The 23,008-nt window shown below is 47.2% G+C and overlaps 1 protein-coding gene and 1 long non-coding RNA gene across 4 annotated transcripts in view; one reads left to right on the top strand and one right to left on the bottom strand.

Moving 5' to 3' along the window:
* Positions 1 to 23,008, bottom strand: part of LOC118505477 (eye-specific diacylglycerol kinase) — a 102,228-nt gene that overhangs the window by 28,111 nt on the left and 51,109 nt on the right. For all 3 annotated transcript variants that reach the window (XR_004905428.1, XM_036041294.1, XM_036041303.1), the window contains exons 2-6: positions 21,945 to 22,276; positions 20,040 to 21,880; positions 19,881 to 19,934; positions 6,759 to 6,888; positions 3,265 to 3,468 (exon numbers count right to left, since the gene is read on the bottom strand). Coding sequence is in view for 2 of the 3 variants with exons in the window: in XM_036041294.1 (XP_035897187.1) it covers positions 3,265 to 3,468; positions 6,759 to 6,888; positions 19,881 to 19,934; positions 20,040 to 21,880; positions 21,945 to 22,034 (2,319 nt within the window). In the remaining variant the exon portion in view is untranslated. The remainder of the gene's footprint in view (positions 1 to 3,264; positions 3,469 to 6,758; positions 6,889 to 19,880; positions 19,935 to 20,039; positions 21,881 to 21,944; positions 22,277 to 23,008) is intronic.
* On the top strand, positions 10,942 to 18,599 carry LOC118505569. The gene is made up of 2 exons (XR_004905437.1): positions 10,942 to 11,111; positions 18,423 to 18,599. It is a non-coding gene; the product is annotated as an uncharacterized LOC118505569 (long non-coding RNA).

The raw sequence follows: 23,008 nt of genomic DNA on the forward strand, positions 1-23,008 counted from the left end.
AAAGGGTTTTTTTAGTTTGATGTTTTATTATTGTTAATTTCCAATCGGCTAGAGAGCTACGTAATAAAACGCTCATGTTGTAAACCGAGCATCCCGTTAATGTGCTCGAAAGGAAATGACAATTTAATCACGCGCACATGACCAATGGTCCACATGGAATTCATTACTTACGAATTTTATTCATTTTTTAATGACCAATCTCATTTCACCAGCCTCAGACACATCCAATCACATTTATGAAATACGGTTGGAAGAACTGATGTGGAACTCACCTCATTCCCCCGCACAGGCGGAATATTAACACTCCAAGTCGTTGAAAAAATAAGGCCTTTTAAGAATTCTATCGAGTCTAGAAGTAGTTTCTAGAAACGAGAAGACTCGAACGTATTGATTGCGAGCTCAACTCGTTCCCAATATTTTCTTGACCAGTTCTAGAAAAGGGGAGGTTTAGAATCCCGATAGACTTAGCCATTAGTCCTGATGAGCCTCTTTTATGGCACTATAGTCATAACTAGGAGCTAAACTATTTGTTGCTAAGTTTTACGAGCCGACTGTTTTTTTTTTTTACTTTTATCACGAGAAAACTTGGTCCACCAGTACTGGCTACCGTAACACCGAAGTCCTGATACTTTGTGCTTTACTAGATCCGAATGGGATTCGATATTAGGACCACTCCTAGTGGAGCGTCCCTTGAATCTCCATTTCCACCAAAACCATTACGACTTTGGGCTTCAACACTGAAGACAGGCTTCAATTTTAGCTGCAAAAAATCAATCCACAGAAAAGCATCTCACAGCTGTTACGGGAAACACTATCTGTGCTTCTGATGCACTCTACTTCACCAATTTCATCTCAAAACTAAATGCCAATTCAGGTCACTAGAAGTTGTAGGTAAAAATGTGGAAACAGTTTGAGCTCTATTTAAACTCTTTGCTCGTGTGGCGCAAAACCAAAGACACAAAGCTAACTTGATTACGGAATCAGCCTAGAAATATCAATTATATGAGCTCTTTCTTCTCGTGAAAAGGCCTGCCTGAATCTGCCCACTTGTAAAACTTGTACATCAACCATTACAAAACATCTAGCTACTTAAAAAACAATCAACTTTGCCTACAAACATGCAATAGAAAGATATCGTATACAAACTCTTTCGGTTTTCCAAACACAAGAATAGCGAATATCAGCATGATCATACACACGTAGCTCAACAACATCGGCAGTCCCAGCAACATTTTGGCACACAACCACAAACACACACACACTGAATACACACACACTCATCAACACTCAGACCAAACCAACTGTTGCATCGGCGGCGTGTGTTGCTCACTGGTGTAATGCGTACTGCACACTTGGACCGTAACGCACCTAATGAAGTGCCGCCGATGATGCGCCTGCAGCATAAATAGGGACGCTCAAAACCCCGATTTGTGCCTGTGTTTCATTTCCGCAGCAATCACTGGCTTCGGCAGGGCTTCGGTGAGTTTTTTTTTTCTTTTCAATTGCATTCGGGCAACCCGACACGATCGACGCTTCGTAATCAAGTCCTCGCTCGCCTGGCGAAGGTCCGTAACGAGTAGGAGATAGGAGCGGTGGGGGGGGGGGGGTTGAGGGGGAAACAACTATTCCCGAAACCCGATATTAAAACACGTCCGGAGTTGCATCTCTTGAGCCTAAGATCGAGCGCAGGCAGAAGTGCACCTTTTGCTTTGTTTGCCAACCACCGGATATCCGGAATCATTTACGAGACCAATCCAGTGAGAGTCTTATTTAGCGTTCCACAGAATCGCATACATTCGCTTCGATTCTTAACGGTTGCGATGCATCCATTCGCAACCGAACTCAATTATTGTTTCACCTTTTGTAGCTTGTTTGATTTTGAGTTTGAGAGTTCTGACGACCCTGAGAGTCCTGCTCATTTCCGGGAGATGAAAATTCCATACGCATTACTCCCGGCGAGCGGTTTTTGCACCTTTGAAGCTAGGTAAGCAAAGTCTAGAAAATGCTCACAAGATGTAAGTTCATTGGTTGAGCTCATGTTTTTGTTTGTTTCGAGATGAGCTATTGCTTTTGTTGGGGTCTTTGAAGACGTTTAAATCAAGTCCTTAAGCCTTCTGACGGTTGTGTTTTAAAATGCTGCTATCTCTCTAAATATCTTTGACTTGAATGGCTCTACAACCTCGAGAGGCCTTTATCCTGCCATTATTCTGGTTTAGGAGTAGGAGCGTCAGTCCTCTATGAGCGTCAGTTTGTCTGCGAAGTCGGCGGCAACAAGAGCCGCTTGGGCCATCCGATGGGTAGTGAGCTCTCCTTATGGACTAGCTCTTGTTTTTAGAGTCTTTGAAGACTTCAACATTTTGTAGTTTGATTGACGTTGAATTGACTCTAGTTTCCAATAAGTACTCTGAGTAGCGAAAGTTTTTACAGTTTAGGTTGTGTAGTTGAAGACCATGTTGGGTTTCGATAAAGGCTGTCCATCACAAACTAGCTGACGCCATATAGACTGAGCTAGATTCCATCGGAATCATTAAACTATGAAGAGTTTGCTTAAATTTCGTAGCAAGTCTTCTGACAGTTAAGAGGTAAGATGCTGCTAGCTCTCTCCATATGAACTGTCAAGTAAAACTATCTGCCAAACATAAGAGTTCTTCTTCTTCTTCTCTTACAGTTAATCCCTCGGTACGATCCTCAGTTACTGCGCTGGTATGACTACTTCTCAAAAATATTTGAGGACCTCCAACTAATGATCATATGCCTTGAAGCATCAAGAGTCGTTCAAGAGAGTCATTGAAGATTTGTCTTGTTTGGTGCATGGTTTTAAATATTTGCGAACTAAAATGCTACTAGCTTCCTCCATATCAAAACCTTGGCAAGCTTAGCAAGCCACCACCAGCATTCAATTTTTATGGCTCAAACAGGAAGAACCTCCAAGAACCAAACGTCACTTCTGACAAGATGCCGCTAGTAAATAAAACTCATGCTGAGCTCTCTTGTGCTCCCGGCTGTCATCTGCTGCATAATTGTACGAATATTCGATACAATTTTTATAACCCGATCCGTACATCACAAAATTGACTTTAGCCTCTTCACCGAACCGCTACCAAAATTTGCTGCGGGTTTTTTAAGTTTTATGACAATCGCACCGAAGCTCGCATGTCGCCTCGGATACGACCGATGTTTAATGTACTCGTGTTTTATTGTCCCAAGCCACTTCCGCCCTCCAAACTATACCGGAAACATCCATTAAAAGTGTGTTTTACTTACCTTACCGCACTGCTTGCACTTGCCCTTCTCGGTGCGCCGATGCACCCAGTGGTGGGTAGTTTTCGTCTGCTCGCGATACTGCCGGACGCCCACGTCACGGAACGTCGGTTTGCACTGCAGCTGGCTGCGTTCCATCAGCACCGAGATGCAGCTGGCATGCGAGATGATCTTGCAGGCGGCACACTTCATCCGTGGTCCGTGCTTCTGTGTGTCACCGAACCGGAGCGAGAGCGCGAGCGTGAAATTGAAAGAAACCGGAAGCACAGGAAACGAGATGAGCATCCCCGAAAACGACACAGAACGATAATGAAACGCCGGAAAACGATTCCGGTGCCGGAGATTTGAGTGCCAAGGGTCGCACATTTACGATCGAGCTGTTAAAAAGCTTCTGCACATCCGCTTGAGATTTGCGAACGAAATTAAACCGGCGATGGCCAATTGCCGTACGTGTGCGGGTTTACCCATGCTCAGGGATTTTTGTTGTTGTTGTAGTTGTTGCTGCTTTTGTGATCTACCCAGCATCGTAAACACACACGCGACACACGGACAAAAGCGTCAAGTGATGGCCCCCTCCTATGTCACTATATCCCGAACGATCGAACGAGTCGAGTAAAAGAACTGACAACACGCACGGTACAGGGCAGGTAACTGAGGATGCTTCCGATTGATCACAGCGCCATCTACACGTCAGTTTGCGAAGCCATAATCATCATCATCCGGCAGTTCACAAACAACCCGTAAACTTTATATGGCTATTGGATAGGAAGGATTTGTCTCGCCTTGCGACACAAAATTTATCGCCAACTCCAAACCTTAGTGGTGCGTCTTGAAGCGAACCATTGGAAGGCGCATAAAACTGCATCCGTGCCTTGCTGCATCAGCAGACTGCACCAACCGTTTGCTTTGTTATTGCGCAATTGTTCGCAAACCGGTGGTTGAACAAACGGCCGCTTCATCGCCAATCCACCTTGACGACTTGCCTTGAGCACTCATCGAGCACCGGCTCGAACAGAAGGCCACCGATTACGTGGGTGTTGAAATTTGCATTCGTTTGGCAAGGGGGGGAAACGATCGTAAAAGATTTTTACGATAAAACTAGCGTCGTAAAATCTCGTCCCTGGGCGGAAAGATCTCGAGTGGTCCAACAGAAACCGGAATAATGCACACTAAGCGCTTCCGATCGTACCACCGATGTGTAAGTGAACATCGCACGTGGACGACGACTGCAAAACGAGTTGGTTCCATTTTCCTTCCAATTTTTCTCCTCTTCTATCATGCAACGCAAAGATGCTTAGAACGCACATTGCACGTACGCCCCCTTTGTGTTGGCTGCTCGGCGGGGAAATTGAAGGACGAAGCAAAACCAGACGATGGTTTGTTTTTCGCCCGCTCACAACGGAGTCGTCCCTCATGCGAGAAACTGGTTTTACCGGAAACAGAATTTCCTGGGACAATATTTGTTATTTTTTAAGTTAATTCTCTCTCTATCTATTTCGCAAGCGAATGATTTCCGTGCCCGATAATGGAATGGGAAGAAAAAAGTTGAACGAATAGTTTACGAATGAGATGCATGATTTATACTGATTTGCGCAGAAAAGCTTTGCAGAATGGTTTGCTGTGTTGCAACAATTGTTCCCCATTCTCTGACTACACGCACAAGCCGTTCGGATTGTCATTTCTACGGAAAATACCATTTTGCGATGGAGACGCCTGGTAGCTTTCACTTTGCCGGTGAAATGACAAAGGCTGCCGTTTTCTTTCTTTATCCCTTTTCATGCTTCAAATTGATACTTTGAAAAAAAAAAAGGCTGTTTTTTGTAAGCTCCAAGAAGGGAAATACTTCCAACAGTACCATCCTTACAATGGCAACTATTAGTTCTGTTTTTGCTTCTTGAGGAGCATTATTTCAGGAAGGAGAAGAAGTTTCGTCGATTTGAAACGATCATTATAATCGCATTACATGCATGGGGGGTGTTAGAGTTCTTCAGAAAAAGGATCTAAGTTTTGCGTTTCATCTACTTCGATTCCCACAATTGGTCAATTAAACTGCATTGTCAATTTGTGTTTCAGATTTCAATTAAAAGCATGGAGATTTCTGTTTTTTGCAGGAACAGAATGACCCGCTGAGAGTCTTAAAATGAGAACTTTTTTCGTTAATTCAATCTTCGAGTAAATGTCCGAATGATTTCGAATGCCCGCTTACACACAAAATGTACATCGTGATGGAGGCGCCTGGTATTTCATGATTTTGGAGCGTACAAGGGAGGAATGCTTTCATGTTTGATGTTACTTTCCTATCTTATTAATAGACAGTATATGAGATTTTGATGCAACTATCAAAAAACTACTTCCAAATTCTGTTATCATAAATTTTATGAAACATTTTTCCGTCAGGAAAAACAAATCATTTAACTTTTTTTCGAGCAAAGGTCTTATTCCGATGGAAACGCCTGGTGCTTTTGATTCTTTAGCAAACAATAAGTTAGTGAGTGTATCTTTTAGTTGCGAATTGATATTGCAAGACTTTATGGTATTAATGATAAACTTTTTTTTAAAGTTTTTTGGAACATTTTCTAAATACTTCAATAATTTAAGAAACACAAAAAATTTAAATTTTATTTACACAGTAAATTAAATAAAGTTTATTTAAATCTTTTGGTTTGAAAGGCAAGTTATAACAAGCTGAAAACTAACTTTTCTCGCATGGATTCAATTCAAAATTCAAATTCAAAATGGCACCTTCATTGGAGACGCCTGGTGCCTTCACAGCTGCGTCGCGTACAATTATTTGTGCGCTATGCATTCAAATTTGTTTTATTACCGGGAACAACTGAAACCCAAACCCTGCACTGCGATGCAAAACAATTTTTCCCATCAAACCCATGCTAGTGAGATGCTGGTCGCGTTCTGCGAATCACGCAAAACTAGATTGACCAAACGAATCATTCCCGGAGGCCCGGTTCGTTCGAAAATACGAGCGGCGGATCTGCTACCCAGAAGCCATGAAGCTCCATCGCTTGCTCCTGGAGCTATCTAGCAATCAGGAAAATCCACCCACACCACCAGTTATTGGATAACGGGCATAACAACTGGCACGGTGCGGTGATAATTGGTTATTTGCCGTTGGTTGCCCGATAGTGTGCTGCCAACGAATCGAAACGTCGTTCGCATTGACGCAAACGCAGTTTTTACCAGGTGCGTTATGTAGAACATTTTTTTTTCTCTGTTATTTTCATTTACCTTCCTGTTTTTCCCCCTTCCAACTACTGTAAACCGATACCATGGTAGCCAGGGTTTTGAGAGATAGGAGCTGTTGTTTCGGCACCCCGTTTTAGACAGTGCAGTGCCTGAATGTAGGCTTCAATTGTACAGAAGCCTAACAAAATCTACTTTTAGAACAAATGATTGCATACGTGCAGGGGGGGGGGGGGGCGGTGGGGAGGGATAATACTGCTGTCGGCCCATAAAGCAGTCGATGAAGTTAATAAGCTTACCGTGCAATCATTATCACCCACATAGCAGCAATCGCCAGAAACGGACGTTGGCACCCATAGATGATCACCGGAAACTGCATTCTCACTCCAGTCGGGTGTGCAACGTATCTGACGTCCGTGCGGGTCACCACTGAAAATAGCAGCAAAACAAATCAAAATATTAATTATCCAAGTAACCAGGAAAAAAAAAGACTATTGAAGAGAGTCTCGGCTATGTCGTAGGATCCATTGTTGTACGATCAAGAAAGCAGAAAGAGAGAACAAAGGACAAAGACTGGATGTTATCCCACCTTCGCAATCGTTGCGCGACCAGCGACCGATCACGGACACGGATCGCCCGCCGCCGGCCAGGCCAGGAACTGCTCGGTCCGAACGGGTCCACACCGGTAGCCCGCGGGATGTATCGACCGCTGGCAGAGATTTTACGTACACGCGCCCACCCATCGGTCGCTGCGGCCGATCGACGCCTTCGTCCCGGGATCACCGTACCGAACGAGCTTCGGCGACCGGAATAGCTGGCGCTGCGACCGTACGACGGCCGACAGTGGCTACGGGACGGACGTCTTACCCTAGCGACTGCCACCGGCGTAACGTTCAGCCCACAGCAGCAACCACCACAGGACATCTGGGCCAACCGATCGCGGGTCCGGTGTAGCCAGCGGCGAAATTTGGGCCGTGGCCGAGCCCTTGGTCCTGATGTTCTGTTGGGCTGTCTGGGCCGCAGGTTGCATGCCATACACAGCAGGGAAGCCGTTGATTGGAGGACCATTTTGCTGCACTTACTCTCGCAACAACCACTGGATATAACGGCGTCAAGAAACGGTGTGCGATACTCGTAAACTTTGGAAAACTTAGACGAGATGTCTTCTTTTCTTCAACATTGTTTGCGCTTTAGTTATAAAAACCAAATGTTGCTTCGCTTCAAATCATTCTAGTTTCACAGCACTACAATTATAATTCTTTTTGAGATGAGAGAGAGAGAAAGGGAAAGCTCCCTATTCGTTATAGTCCTTGTATTAGCCCATTAAAGGCGGCAATACAATTATCTCCCTGAAAGCGAGCTCCACTTCAAATCGGCTGCTATCGCAATTGCACGCGTGCTAATTATTTGTCAATTGCTCGTATAATCAGATCTAGCTTTGGTTAATCTAGCTCAACTTTTGATATTATTCACAAGGGGTCGCTTCTTGCCCGTGAACAATTAAGCTGTGCATTTAATTACTCGCTCAATCGCGTAACGCTTAATGAGCTCACGATTGCTGAACAGTTCCTCCCGACGCTCTGCATACACCGTACCAGTTCGTTAAAGCAGCCGGGAGCATAATTTTTGGCTTATTGAATCATAATGCAATAGATATGGTTAAACAATCCATCCCTAATGATGCACGATCCAGCTCCAGCACCAGCTCCAGCAGTCGAAACCCTTAAAAACGTTCTCAAAACCTTCAATCAGGCCCGAGTATCATTTTTTCAAACCACCCATAAGTAGCACCCGGCCGAAGGTCATCGAAACGAACGAGAAAAAATGACCGAATACATCGATCGACCCTCCCGGAACTCCTCCTGGTGTGATCCGCGCTGATGCGGTAAAATTAGTTTCAAATGAGATTTATTTCACACCCCCATTTTGCACGACTGAGCACTCATTTCAATCCGGTGGCAATTCTGCTGCCCCTGCTCGGCGCCTGCATCGCTGCAAGCCGCGCTGCCGATGTGACGCGCAAATATTTTTCAACCTACCATCGCAAACCGCTGGGGCAAACAACAACAACAGCAGCAAAAACCCCTCCATCCATGCACAGTGCGGTTTGACCGTGCCCAATGATAAATACAATTCACCCTGACCTTACATTGCAAATATTCCGCGTGCACACACAAGTGTGCATTAATCTGATAAGGCTTCCACCCGGTTTGGTGATGTTTGCTGGGCTAGCACAATGACACGGACGGTTCGTCTGTGCGGCCAAAAGTTTGCCGTCTGTCTTTTGCAGGAACCGGCTGCCGGGACCGTTGTTCGACCCAACATATTTCACTGCCAATGGATGGTCTTTGTCTTAAGCGGAACATCCGGACATCCGGTTGGTGGTACTGCGCGTGCAAACACTGGTTGCGCCGGTTGCGCCGATGTAACAGAATATTTCACAGGCAAAAGTCATATTTGCGTACCGGTGGCCCGATTACACCAGGACAAAAGTTTTACCCGTGCGCACGCCGACAACCTGGACCAGTGCAACACTGACCCTGGGCACCAGGAACAGGGGGAAACTCCAGCAAATGATTTTTATTACTCCCAGCTGGACAATGAGTTTGCAGAATGCCCCCCCGCAGAGTTCGGTGGCATAATATTCTACCGACAAACAGGTATAAGTTGCGCATCCCGTTTTATCCTGGCATTGATAACTATTGCATACCCAGGTTGCTGGGACGGACAAAAGTTACACCGCAACCAAATGGCTTCGGCGAACATGCAACGTGCAGTTAGAGCCTAGTTCGAAGTGTAAGGTACATTGGACCAAGATGACAGCCATCTGCTGTTTATGCGCGTTGGCGACCTTCAGCCATTTGCCAGACCGTTCCATAACCGAAATCTGTTTGATGGTTGTTGGATGTGCATTATTTATTTACTTTAAAAACTGTATCTACTTTCGCCTGGCCGGAGTTCAGGCTACCTGTGGCCAGAGAGATCCCAACCACAGACGGGAGAAACGAGTTGGGGGTAAGAGCGGGTTTACCAGCTCGTGCCAATCCAAAGCTGGAATAGTCATCCGAAGGCAAACAGAACGTATTCACGCGGCACGGATGCGTGCCGCTTATCTTATCTAGCTATTCTGCTGACGAAAACAAAACAAAAAATCCGTATAGAACCACCAACCCGAAGCAGACTGCGAAGCAACTACTTTCCATATGGTCCATACCATTGACTCAACCACCAGGCGCTTACCCAATGACATGCCCGGGGAGCGATTGTTGATGGTTGGTTTTGGAGAGCATTGGTTGGAGAGCAACTGTCTCCAAAGACATGTTGGTAACTTTGAACTGTTCAGAAACTATAAAGTATCAGAAAAAATCAGATAAGGAAACTAGAAATGGCAGTCCTAGTCTTCTTGAGACTAGGCTTGGGGGCGACCTCGTGGTGAGACAACTTCGACGCCACTCTTCAATCAGCAGGACCGGGATTTAAGAGGTCGTTATGTCAAACGAGAAGAAGAAGCCTTCTTGAGAATAGCTCCCGCGTAGTGAGGAATAACCTACCAACGACGTGATATCAAGAACTTCAAGAAGTCATTAGATAACTGACATCACCTAGTACCAGGTCCTTAAGCCTAGAAGAGAAGCCCTCTTGAAGTTGCGGAGCTCAGAGCTAGTACAAGAGCTTCTCAACTTCAATGGATTGATCACTACGATTTTGAAGTTGTTGGAGACTGATGAGACCTAGACAGCTCATCTCTACCTACACAATTTGATCTCACGCAGTAGATCCCTCACGGACCAAAAACACGAGTGACTCATTGTTTGGATGTCTCGATCAGCTCGGCATGACCGGAGCTCAAATCTTATGAGAGCCGTTCCCCCATAGTGAGAACTGCCTATCCAACTACGTGGTACCATTAAGTCTAGTAAGCCAGATATAGCAGTCATGACCTAAGAGATCGTTAGATCAAAGAAGAAGAAGAGGTGTCGATCAACCCTAGCCAAGCGCAACTACAAATCACCATGAATCACCAAAACCCATTCGAAGCACGCACTCCGCAGCTTAAACCAACGAAGCAAAGCCCCTAACTCACAACACATCCACATTGCGACACAACACAATCACTTCACTAAAACCGCACACTCTTTTCTCCTTTCACTCTGCATTGCATCAACTATGGATGCGTTATTAGTCCACAGGCAGCAAGTGGAACGCAAACAAACAAACAAACAATATCCAACACGCTTCTTCTAGCAGAGGACAAACAATCGCACGCACGTTTCTGTACGGTCGAGGAGGTCGAAACGCCGATCGTCGAATGACGTGCGCGAGGCCTGGTGGAGTCTGTGCGAGATGAGAAAAGAACACACACACACACGCACACTTGCACGCGCCCCAAAACAAACGTAGTGCAGATACATGCCACGCCAACGATGGAGATCGTACTGACAATTTGAGACACCGCAGCAGTGCGACAAGCGATGCGACACGCGCAACGTCAGTGAGCGTTCTCTCGTTCAATGATCTTTTACGATCGGTTGGGTTTTTGTTGTTGTTTTGTTATTTGAATGTCTGTGGGTGTGCTTCTACTGTTGCGTTACTGCCAGCGAGCAAGTCGCTCTCTCTCTCCCTCTCTCGCTCCGGTGACGGTTATGGCACAGGTAATTGATGTCATACGACCAAACAAGCGCTAACACAACCGGGCACACCAACGCGCGTGCTGCATACGATACAAATAACGCCGTGGAAGTGCTATAATAGGCGCACAGACCGAAGCACCTTTTATCGCTGACCAGCCTGTGAGCAGACTATGAGCAAACGGTTTAGATAAGAGCATCCAAAGGTGTGTGTTGTGCTTTTTGCTGTTAAATAGTAGGATGCCACTGCATGACATCAGTGCCGGCTGTCGGAGAGGATGGTTGTTAGCAAACCAAAGGTACTTGTTTTGACAGCTGTGGCAGCTGTGTGGTGTAATGATTGTGGCCCGCATTCTAATATCTTCCTCGCGCGTGGTGTCGAGTACAGGGTCAGGTCAGCTGGAGGGCGTGTATTCATCCATTACGGAGTAGCCCCAGGAATAGAACAAATTTAATAGTATTTAGGGAGGGCTTTACTAGATCTTAAGGATGCCTAATGATCTAGTAGAAATACTTGATCGTTAAAGATCGTGCAGAGTATCTGAGTCTATTTGTCGGCTGTTACAGATATCATCCACTTCTCGGTGTAACGACGTGTACTGTCATACCACCCAAAGAAGGATGAATTCGGAACCAATCCTGGAACTCCTTGTAAATCGCTTTACGAGTATCGGAACTAGGCAGTCACTAATCACAGTCGGGGTGCTCCGATGGCTGAAGATCTTCACACGACAGGACCGGGGTTCAAATGCAGGGCTGACTCATTTGCTACGGGTAAAATGAAGTCACAGAAAGCCAGAAATGGCAGGCCGAGACCTTTTAAGCTTGTAGTGCTATGGAAGAAGAAGAAAGAAGTCGCAGTCTACCATCTAGAACCAGAAGAGTCTTTTGAAGCCAACAGTACTGAAATCGCCGGCACCTTTATAGCTGGCAAAGTCATCAGAATATCCAACTTCACACATCACAGTTTGAGTGATATCCTAGCAACTAATATTGGCGTGACTGTTGGCTGCAACAGTTGCAAAAGGCTTTTAAGATTCTGAGTGCTCCAATAACTTCGAATTGCATAGAGCGCTCCGGACGAATTTGAGCTACTCCAACGGTTCTGGATGTCAACTAAGGCCTTCTGATGGTTCGGATGGTTTTCTAACGCAAATCACGAGCTTGACTAAGCCGATGCCATCAATAGCTGGTAAAAGAGTTCGGAGCTGTGGATGCAACTCAACAAAATCCCATCACTTAGGGCCTGGTCTTCTACAGGTATGCTAGATTTTTTTGTTTACCTCTTAACCGAGGGTACTCTGGGCTAGCTACTGAGGAAAAGTTCTAGAGGTCTGAGGTGATCTTGATACCAACAACAGCCAATTCGTTTGATGGCTCTACAAACCGGGAGCTGCTTATAGGAAGATCTACCTTGGCTGGCAATATTAACCAGGATGGTTCATAAGGAGTTGACATTTGGTACCTTTAACAAACCTGGCGAGTTCTCAATCTCTCTCTCTAATCTATCCAAAGCGGTACCAATCACCTATAGTGTTTTGATGTAAACGTAAGCGCAAACAAAAAGGTATCGCCGTTACCAGGGCCACCCGGTTCGGCAACACAAAGGCAACACCGAGGTGTCTTATTGTGATGCAACAAACACTTTACGGGCACTAGGTAGCAGCCTCGTACACGGCACCACGTTAAAAGCACGTTCCGAAAAGTAGGCCCTGACGAATGGTACCGAACCCAGCCCATTAGACGCGTTTGGGGATTTCGAAACCCTTCGGGAACCTTCAGCACAAAAGATGTCCCGTTTTCGTCCGGTTCGCGTACGTGAGAATGTTTCATGATTAGTGAGGGCAGCCTCTCGACAGTTGGCCGCCCGGTAGTTGCTGGTTGCTTTAATATGCGTCCTGACACGCGCCTGAATCCCTTCTTTTTTTGTTTGGCGACGGTAGTTCGTCCCACACAGAGGTTCTCCGAGCGCTTGGGAGACTTTAAACGACGGGCGAAAAACTGGGCATCCGACCGGTCCCAATTGATTTCGATTGACAATTTGATGTTTATTTTCTTCTTTCTCTCGCTATCTCTTTCCCTCTCTTGTACACATCCGCTAAAGCGTCCTCTTCATACTATAATGCTGAACTTCTTGGACCCCTTTCTTGTGACACTCAACCCAGGCTCAAAGACGTTGTTTTGCGTTTGTAATGGAGGCAAAGTACCCTTTTTACCATACGCTGTCCCAGTAGCATCATGGTAAAGGAACCGACCCTTCCATCCATCTTCACATGTGTGTGAGTATGTGTGTCTCTACAACGCTTCTTATCTTCGCCGGAGCACGTGGTACACGACGCTTGGATGGTGGGAACAACGAACGCAATTAAGAATACGAGCGCACTTGAACGGCTCTGCATGCCAACGTCTTTCGCTTCCTTGCTCGCTAGCGTTTGAAGCTTCCCGCCAGCAGCCTGCACCACCACACCCATACGCTGGCGCCCAGCAAAGTTCGCTTTCCACCCACCAGCCCCGGTTTGCTCCGACACAGACCGGCGTCTAAGTAATAGGAGTGTTCGCTAATTAAAGCGCAACTAGCAGACACCAACGCTCACCGCTCTGCAAAAGTCACTGTGCCGGTAAACATATCTCTAGCTGGATTTCCTTCGCTCCAGGATTTTTTTGTTTTCCGCGCAAAACCATTGTGAAGGAGCCTGTCTTTTTCTTTGCTGCTGAAGACCCAACTCCCACCCAACAGTCCAACATAAGCACGCACAGGTAACATCCGTGGGCGCGCGTGTGTGTGTGTGAAGGGACGCGGGAAGATACGCGGGAGGACACACATTTTTAATTCAAGCCTGATGAATTGTTAATTGCAATCGCCGTATACCCGAATGGTCCTGATGTTACACCAGAAAAAAAACACACACACATACATTCCGTGACGTACGTGCGTACCGTCCCGAAAAGCCGAATCAGTAGCACGTATCCGGGGCTACCGGTTAGATATTTGCTGCGCCAAAAAATGTCGAGTTTCACCTTCACTCCGGTTACCTTTAGATTCGTTTAAGGTAAAGGGTTTTCCGGCCATCCATCACGTAGCTAACGCGTAGGGCGAAACGTTTAAAAGCAACAACGACAGTCGGATCGTTTGTGTCGGTCACATTTGTCACATCGCTTTATTGGTGGTTTTCATAGGGGAAAATATAACCCTTTCCAAGGATCTTATGTCCTACGCCCTCTAATCTAGTGTGACGACTACCAGGAAGATATTCACCCGAATGCGTCCAACAGTCGAAATTGTGAGGCGCATCTGCATCCATCTGGCTCTGACACTCTCTAGAGGTCCACCAACGCGGATCGGATAGCTTTGATGAGTGCCCAAACCTCTCCAAGGATCCTATATCCTACGCCCTCTAATCTAGTGTGATAACTACCAGGAAGATATCCTCAATATCCCGCCTAAAGACATCAAATTGTCTTATTTCGCTGGCACGATCTAGAGGTCCACCAACTTGTATTAGCTAACTTCAATGTGCGCCTTCACCTCTTCAAGGATCTTATGCCCTACGCCCTCTAGTCAAGTGTGATAACTACCAGCAAGATATTCGAAAGAGTTGCTCCACCCAAACACTTCAAATAGTCGAAATTGTGAGGTACATCTGCAACCATCAGACACTGGCAAGCTCCAGAGGTCCATCAACTCGAATCTGATCGCTTTAATGTGTGACGTGTCGCCACGTCACTGCCACGCGTATCACGGTAACGCGCGTCAACTTAAATGACAGCTCACAGCGCCCATCACCAGAAGCGTCTGGTGTGTCGCATCATTACGCTACTTCCATCGTGCGTGCGTGAATTGCCTCATATCCAATGTCCAGGTTTTCGGTTACTATCCTTCTAAACCGAATGGCCAAACAAAATGGAAACCAACGCAGAACAACAGAGTCTTCACTGCTAGTCTCACAATACTCGGAAAACATGTCCCAAACAAGATAAAACCTTCTGTCAGAAATTAAAACAGACAAAAAACAGTTAAGTTGTGACCAAAAAACACGCTTTTCAACTTTGTAGGGATCGGACTTTTTTATCCAGTTTTTTTATTCTTTTCAACCGGAAGCATTGGTAGGACCCTCCGTAACTAGTTCCATCGTCAGCCATTCAGCACTTCCACCGCTCCAGTAGTGGTAGTTGAAACATATTGGACCTAATTTCCAATCACTCAACAACACAATTAGCTTGAGTTTTTCCTCGATCCCGGGTTTTGTACCTAGAAGCTGCCCTGCCTGGGGGGAAAATAGCAGCAAACCATCCAGATAAGCTCATCCACACAGAGAGTATAACACTAAAGACCAAAGCGAAAGATAATCCTGATGTATATTTCCAACGACAAAAAAAAAAACACGCGGGGAACGATTCAATTCTACAAATAGTTTGATTATTCCACCCTCTAGAGAATCGCATTTGCAAACGAAACCCAATAAGATTTTTTACGCATCAGTACGAACATCAATGGATTATGGAACGTTTGAATTCGAGGGATCGCCCATTCGTGTTGGATGAGGACGCTACAGTTTTTTCTACGGCAACTATTGGCAAAACGAGGGAAAAACACACACTCGCTGTCTCTCGGTCTGTCTAAGCTCTCCAAGAATAAATCCTGAATCCTGAAATCCTGAAGACTGAATAACTGAGGGGAACGAATATCTGGGCAAAAGTGCATTCTGGTGAATTTTCACCACGAGGAGGAATTTGATTCCCCGAACATCAGAAAGATTCCGCAGGTCTCTGGCGAACGCTGATGGTGGAGAATTGGGGGATTTCGTGGTGCCCGTACTATTGTCAGCACACGAACGGGAAACAGAATGTTGGACACTGCGTCCAAACTCTCCAAAGTCAATGTCACCAGTCATCGATTGCATCAGCGGACGACGTGTGTCGGCACACTAATATCTATCATTGCTGGCCGATTGCTGATGCTGGCCGATGCCAGGGGATGCAGCGGATACACTGCCTGTATGCCTGTAACTGCAGGATGATGGGTGCAATTTGCATATTTTCAGGCGCTAGTAGTACCAGAGCATTCATTAGCAGTCGCTTTACCACGAACCGCGTATTAGAATTCGGATGGGACGAGCGGATGACAGAGGACGGGTTAAAGGGGAGAAAACGAATCGAGACACATCAGTCGTCGTCGTCGTAGGCCAGCTGACAGCAAGCACCATCATGACACACATTGGCGATGCCCGTAATCCGTATCAGTGTAGTTCAGCGGCTGGTTTGACGGTCGGCAATCAACACCGAAAAAGCTGTGTAATGTCATTATTCGCTCCTAATGTCAACGACTAGTCACATCAGGACCAACGCTACTCGCCGCCTAACGTAGCACACAAGTGAGAGAGAGAGAGAGAGACACCGATCGCTTTCGCTTTTCGCTCTAATCGCTCGTTCGTTCAAAGCAACACGAAGGACTCGATGAGGTTAGCAGTAGCGCTTCAGTAGGTGAATGCGTTGTCTATCGCTATTTGTCATCCGCCTCGAGCGCGTAGTGTGGGCAGGCCAGGCCAAAGGATGGAACAAACAGATAAAACAAAAACGCACACCAACTCGCAAAAATCGAACGTTTCTACCGGCGAGCCTACGTCAAATTAAATGCAAATGTTTGCCCACTGTCGTGATTGTTTGATGAATGTGTGTCGCCACTTGTGTGTGTGTGTGTGTGTGTTGCTTTCTCTTTGTGCCGTGTGCTATTACTTCCTATTACTTCGACTCTCTCTCTCTCTCACTCTCTCTCTGTCGACCTCACCAAACACCGTAGCTAGGAACGGGACACTGTTGACGGGATGTGTTCCCGGGTCCGCAGCCTTGCAAAATCATCGCCAACATCATAAACGTCGTAATGAATGTCATTCTCAGCACAAGACTTGCCTCGGTTCTGCTCTCGGAATCATAAAATTCGAAACGAGCATTTTACCGAAGCCATTTTTGTTTGGTTGCTTTGTATTCCACCTCTCCCTGCAGGTAGTTCCGGCGTAACAAGAGATTGTCACAGTTTCTTTGCCCAAGGAGCGTAGGTAGGATACACCTGACCGTGGTAATGCCCCGAAATGTATGCTTTGAGAATTTTTAAATTGCTTCTACAGCCAAATAGGCATATCAAGCTGTTTGGGGTTTCCCAGGGACCGTCCGCACACGAAAGATGGTTGGACCTTCTACTTCAACGAAACTGAAGCATTTCCAATGAGCGTACACAATCAATCGAAATGAAACTTTTGGCTATTTGACCGCAAATTTCGAGTTAGAAAGGCTCAACATCAAAGCGGTGCTGTGCTATTAAGCTTTTAATTTTACTCGTACCGACAATCTAGGGCTTTATAAATCCCTGAACATTGACCAAGGATGGCACAACATCCAAGAGTTACTAGGCGTTACAATCAAGTGAAGCCAAAGAATCGAAAAAAAACCTTAAACCTCATGTGAGAATAACTTAACTACAGAGCGGAAAGAGCAGAAGAGGAAGCTCGAGGAAAAATATCTCAAAATAGAAAGCCTTATAAAGCATTACAATCGAGCTGTCAAAGTTCCACACATGCTTGTACCAGACCCGCAAGGCTCTATAAAACTTCAAGCTTCAATTGAATATAACTCAAAATCGAAGCTATAATTTTACAGGCTAAGACTTCTTGGGGATGTAGAGCCAAAAGAAAAACCCCGAGTGAGGAGAGTTCAAAGTCAACTCGATACAATGCGTTACATTGAACGTGTCGAATTATGAAGTCTGTTAATTGTAGCAGATTTCTTAAACAGGCGAATGAGGTCTCAAAGATCCAAAGCCTCTAGAACTTCTTCCTTGGCACTACAACCTTGAGATGTCTCGGCCTGCCACATGTCTGGCTTTCTGTGACTTCATTTTACCCGTAGTAAAGTAGTCCGCCCTACGTACGGGGAGGCGATCTGGATGGGATTTGAACCGCGCCTCTATACATAAAAGATTAAAAAATAGTAGCCAAATTCTAGGGTTCTATTGTCAAGTGATAAGAGCTCAAAATCAAAGCGTTACTAAACGTTACCATCCAGCTGTCAAAGTGTTCATCTCGCTAGTACGAAAATCCCAAGGCTCTGCAAAGGCCAGCAGCAAGCGTTTGAGTCTGATGAAGGTTTTTGAACACCGTCCTAACCTTGTTACAATAAATATGATTGTGTCTTATAAGTAATGCATCGTTTTGAAGAACTTTCTGCGCCGTGCTCAAACGTTCAACGACAAATCAATCGCGTAACGCACCTACCTTCGTGAGCGCGTTAGCAAAACCCGCCGACGCTCTTCCCATACTTACGAAGAATGTTTCTGTTTTCAAGGGACAAAGAAGCGGCACATTGTATGGATCCTACCGACGCCGCGGCCTGCAGCCAATATACGCCATTTATACACTTACCTATTCGACGGGCGATGGAAACGGAGACGGAGCGCGGTGAACGGGAAGGGAAGAAAGAACAATAAAAATATTAAATTCAATCGTTACTGCAAAAAAAAAACAAAAACAGGCAGAAAAAAACGCAAGCACAACGATAATAATAATAAAAAAAACTGAATGTGGTGTGAATATTTCATAACTCTCGCACACTCTCTCACACACGCACGCACGATTTATCTCCTTTCGCTCTCACACACATACACCCACCCAGGCACACACGCGCACACACAGTCTTTTACGCTTTGTCACATGGTTTGATCACGATTGTGTTTGTTCTTTGTGTTCTAATGACGTTTCGTAGCTGGGGAGAACCCGACGAACGGACAGGCACGCCGCTTCACGCCAAACAATTCTTAACTTTTACCAACATTCTTTTTTTCGTGCCGTTTTTTGGTTGCGTATGGCTGGAGCAGAAACCTCACCCCTCCCCCATCTCCCGAAACAAAGGGCTCGTGAATTCTTGCGAAAATAAACCCCGTACCGGTGGCTGGAGTCAAGGAAAAATTTCCCAGGGAAGAAGGCAAGTGCGAAGAATATTAGTATTTACAACGCGCACCAGCGGCCACATGCGTGTGCCCTGGTGTGATTCGAACGGCGCTACATTCGCCAGGAAGGGAGTTGGAAGGAAGGGAGGGGGGGGGGGGGGTGGAGAGTGGTAAGAAAAAAAAAGGGGGAGTGGAGAGGGAAACATATAGGGAAAGTCGTTGGTTGATTTGTTGGGGAAAAAAAAAACCTTGGTGCTGGTGTTCCGCGCTAATGGGGTGTTCCGCGGCAAAGTACACCGTAATCCGTGCCCAATTAACGGCTAATGAGCATGAGGGGTATGGATGGAAGGAAGGAAGGAAGGGGGTAGGGGGAAGAGGAGGAAGAGTGAGGGAGATGAGGAGAGTCAGGATACGGGGAATCAAAACCAGCAGGGTACAACGGTTTGCCAAACCGGTCGACAAACCGGAAGCGGAAGCCGAGACCCAGGGCTACCGAGATTCCGGACTCGGTCTCGGTAAACAGTAGGGGGAAAAACTTCCGCGTGTAACCCAGGCACGCCAACGAGCAAGACTCGGGAATAATATATGGGTGTGTTTTTCTTTTTTTTGTTTTGTTTCTCGAAGGGAAAACAATACCGCAGCAAGCAGATTGCGTTTGCTGAGCAGTTTCCTGAGCGTTGAAACGCTTTTGTCTAATAAAACAAAATAAATTTTCCAAACCAGTTAGCTAAGACAAAGAAAAACATTATTCCCCATTCGTGTCTCTCTCTCTCTCTCTCCCTCTCTCTCTCTCCTTCTCTCTCTCTCCCCTCAAAGTCAGTAAGCGGCCATTTTGTTTAAATCAATTATCTACTCACAGCCACCGACAGTAAAGGACCCTCAGCAGGTGGCTAAGAGTGTGCGACGAGAGTCTGGAAGAACAGAAGAGAACAACTGAAACAACAACCAAAAACCTCGAAAGAATCGGTAAAACGAAAGCAAACATTTGTAAGGCTCTGTGTGTAGTAGCTGTTTACCCTCTAACGCTCGGTGCAAGATGGCCGCCGGTTGCAACGCCGGCACCGGATGGACCCGCACTGTTCGCACTGCCGGAAGGTCCGGCCAGGGCCAGCGCTTTGTAGCGTGCCTGTTGCTCCGTGGGCAGCACTATGTCGACGGACCGTGACCGGACGGCTCCACTGCTCGGGACGGCCAGCAGATTGAGACAGGCACCGTCCGGTGGTGGTTGCAGCTCTTCCGTCTTTGCGCCCGTCACCTTGGTGAAGCAGGAATCGACCGAGGCGGCCCGGTCGCGCTTCAGGTCCGGCACCTGCAGATAGATGTCACGCACGAAGTCACCGGGCTGCGACGGTGCGATGGAGATGGTGGCGGACGGGGGCGGTGACTCGAGCGGTATACCGACCGACTCGAGCTGCTGTCGCGGTAGTCTGACGGTGGCGGTGTACGGTGGAAGTGGCGGTGGTGACGACGTCGGTATGATAGGGCCCATCGAGGCGGCACGGCCGCGCTGTGGAGGCCGTGGTTGGGGTGGCTGATTGTCTTGGTCATCCGCACCGGTCAGTATGTCCGGTACCGGTCGGCTGTCGGACGCGTTGGAAACGTTCTCCAGCGAGCTGCCCGTTGGTTCGACGATTATCGCTTCCTGGCGTGAGATGGATCGCCGACGAGTACGGCTCGGTACCGGGTCCACTGTATCACCGCTCGCTTCGCTCGGTTGGCATTCGGTCGCTGCCGACGCCGACACTGTTGGTGGTCGTGGTTCGGGTTCGAGTATCACGCCAGCTCCAACGGGAAGCTCCTCATCGGGCAGCATCAGGGCGATCTCGCCGAGACCTGTTGCTTCCAACGTGCTGCCGCTGGTACCGTGACTATAGTCTATGCACTGTTCGTCGTCCTCGTCGTCCGGTTTCGTGGGCGACAGTGTCAACGTGATGCGGCAGGGCGATGCAACGGGAGGAGGTGACAGTAACGCGACGGACCCATCAGCACCCTCACCATCGACCCGGGGTCTTCTGCGTGGTGATACGCGCTGGAAGAGCGTAGCGTAGTCATAGGCAGGCGTTTCGAGCCCGAACGTGATCGGTTCCTTCTTCTGTTCCTGCCCTCGGCGACTTCGCTCCGACTCGTTTTCGCTGTTGTTGCCCTCGTTATTGTCCTCCGCCTCGTAACCGTAATCGTCCTCATCGTCATCATCGTCATCGTCGTAGTCGTAGTCATCGTCGTAGTAACCTTCGCTGAAGTTGCCTCGGCTAGCCTCGCTGCCACCAGCAACAGCAACACCACTGCCACTGGGACCCGCGAGCCTGTCCGCCGCCACTCGGTTCACGCTCCCGGTCCCTTCCACCTGCCCCACCCGCACACCACTAACCCCCGGCACCGCTTCATCCTCCTTCTTACTGGCCCCTTCAGCATTCTCGTGCTCATCCTCCTCCTCGTCGTCGTCGTCGTCCTCTTCCGAGCACGAGCTAGACGTGTAGTCGACGTACGCCTGATACTCTTCACTGTCGTAGTAGAGCCGCTGCTCCACACCGATCAACCGACGGTACTCCTCCAGATACAGACAGTGTATGCAGGGTGGAGGTGTCTTCGAGCTAGACTTTCGACGCTGGAACCGTTTCGGCACATCAAGAAAGGCGGCCGCAACTGCACTACCCTCGTCGGAAGCCGAACCGGCCAGATCGAAGCTGCGCGACCGCTGACCGGGCGTTGTCTGCGGGACCTGTAGCAACAGACTCCCCACACCCGACGACACACCGGACGCTTCGTCTACTGATGGGGCGGCCGCGGCCGACAGCGAACGCTGCTGGTGGGAGCGCTGCGCCTCTAGCTGTATTTCGTCGAACGATGCTGACCGTACCTGTGGAGTGTATGGCGTAACAACATGAACGTGCCAATGGTTACGCAACCGCTGCTCGACTCACCTGCTTCGGGACCTCAAGACTGCTCTGGGTTTTCATCTCCGCGCCCGTAGGCGTCCGGGATCTGGTGAAGGTGTTGCGCAAACGATGCATCGCGGGTTCGAAGGTTGATGCTGCACTATACTACACTGCTGGCTGGCTGTTGGCTGCTTGCTGTTGCTGCTGCTGCTATAGTTGTTATTGGTTCGGCTGAGCTGATGAGGCAACCGGAGGCGACGAGGCTACGATGTCCTCCAGCGATATATCTCTCTGCCCATCGCCCAAACTGGACACCACTCCTGCTGGTAAGATGCCTGCTGACGCACTGCTACTTCTACTACTAAACTCGTTGCTTGCTACACGTCGGAAAGAACAGAAACATCAGCATCGGTTTGATCGGTTTGATGCTGTTTACGAAGCTGCTTAAGAGCGCACCGTTGATGGTACGCAGTTCGCTAGACAAAACATCCCCATGCTCATCAGCCTATTAAGCAGCTTTGTTAACAAGCTTGTGTTACTTGGTTGAAATAATGGTTCTGGTACTGGTTTTCTCTTGCTCTGGCTAGCAATGTTACTACATCTTGAATATCTTGGTGAAGTTGTATCAATAGTGACACTCTCAAGCTAAGAACTATTTGATCTAAGTTTAAAGAGCTAACAAGGTCCTAAAGGTGACACGTTAGAAGAATCTGCTCATGGTAACAAATCTTGTTCTTCGACTAAGTGCTGCTCAGAATATAGTCAAACTTGAGGATATTCGTGAAGTGCAGATGAAGTTGAAGTTTCAAAGCTTGGCGATGTCCAAATCAACGTTCATGCGAAAATCGCTGATGTTATCATGAATACTAAGATATATCGAGATATTGGATGTCACCAACTTCATTAGCCTGCAAAATCCTAACATTGTTTTATGATATCTCAGCCATTTTGTCTGTCTCCAGCAAAAATACTATCGCACTCGAAGTCCAAAACATCAAATCAAAGATTGTTTTAAAAGCATGATCAAGCGCAGAACCGTGCTGTCACAAAGTCCTGTGAACCCGGTGCGCTTCAATCGGAGAGGTCCCAAGAAAGAAAAAAACAACGAA

This window comes from Anopheles stephensi, chromosome X (genome assembly GCF_013141755.1).
Source record: "Anopheles stephensi strain Indian chromosome X, UCI_ANSTEP_V1.0, whole genome shotgun sequence".
Lineage (NCBI taxonomy): Eukaryota > Metazoa > Arthropoda > Insecta > Diptera > Culicidae > Anopheles > Anopheles stephensi.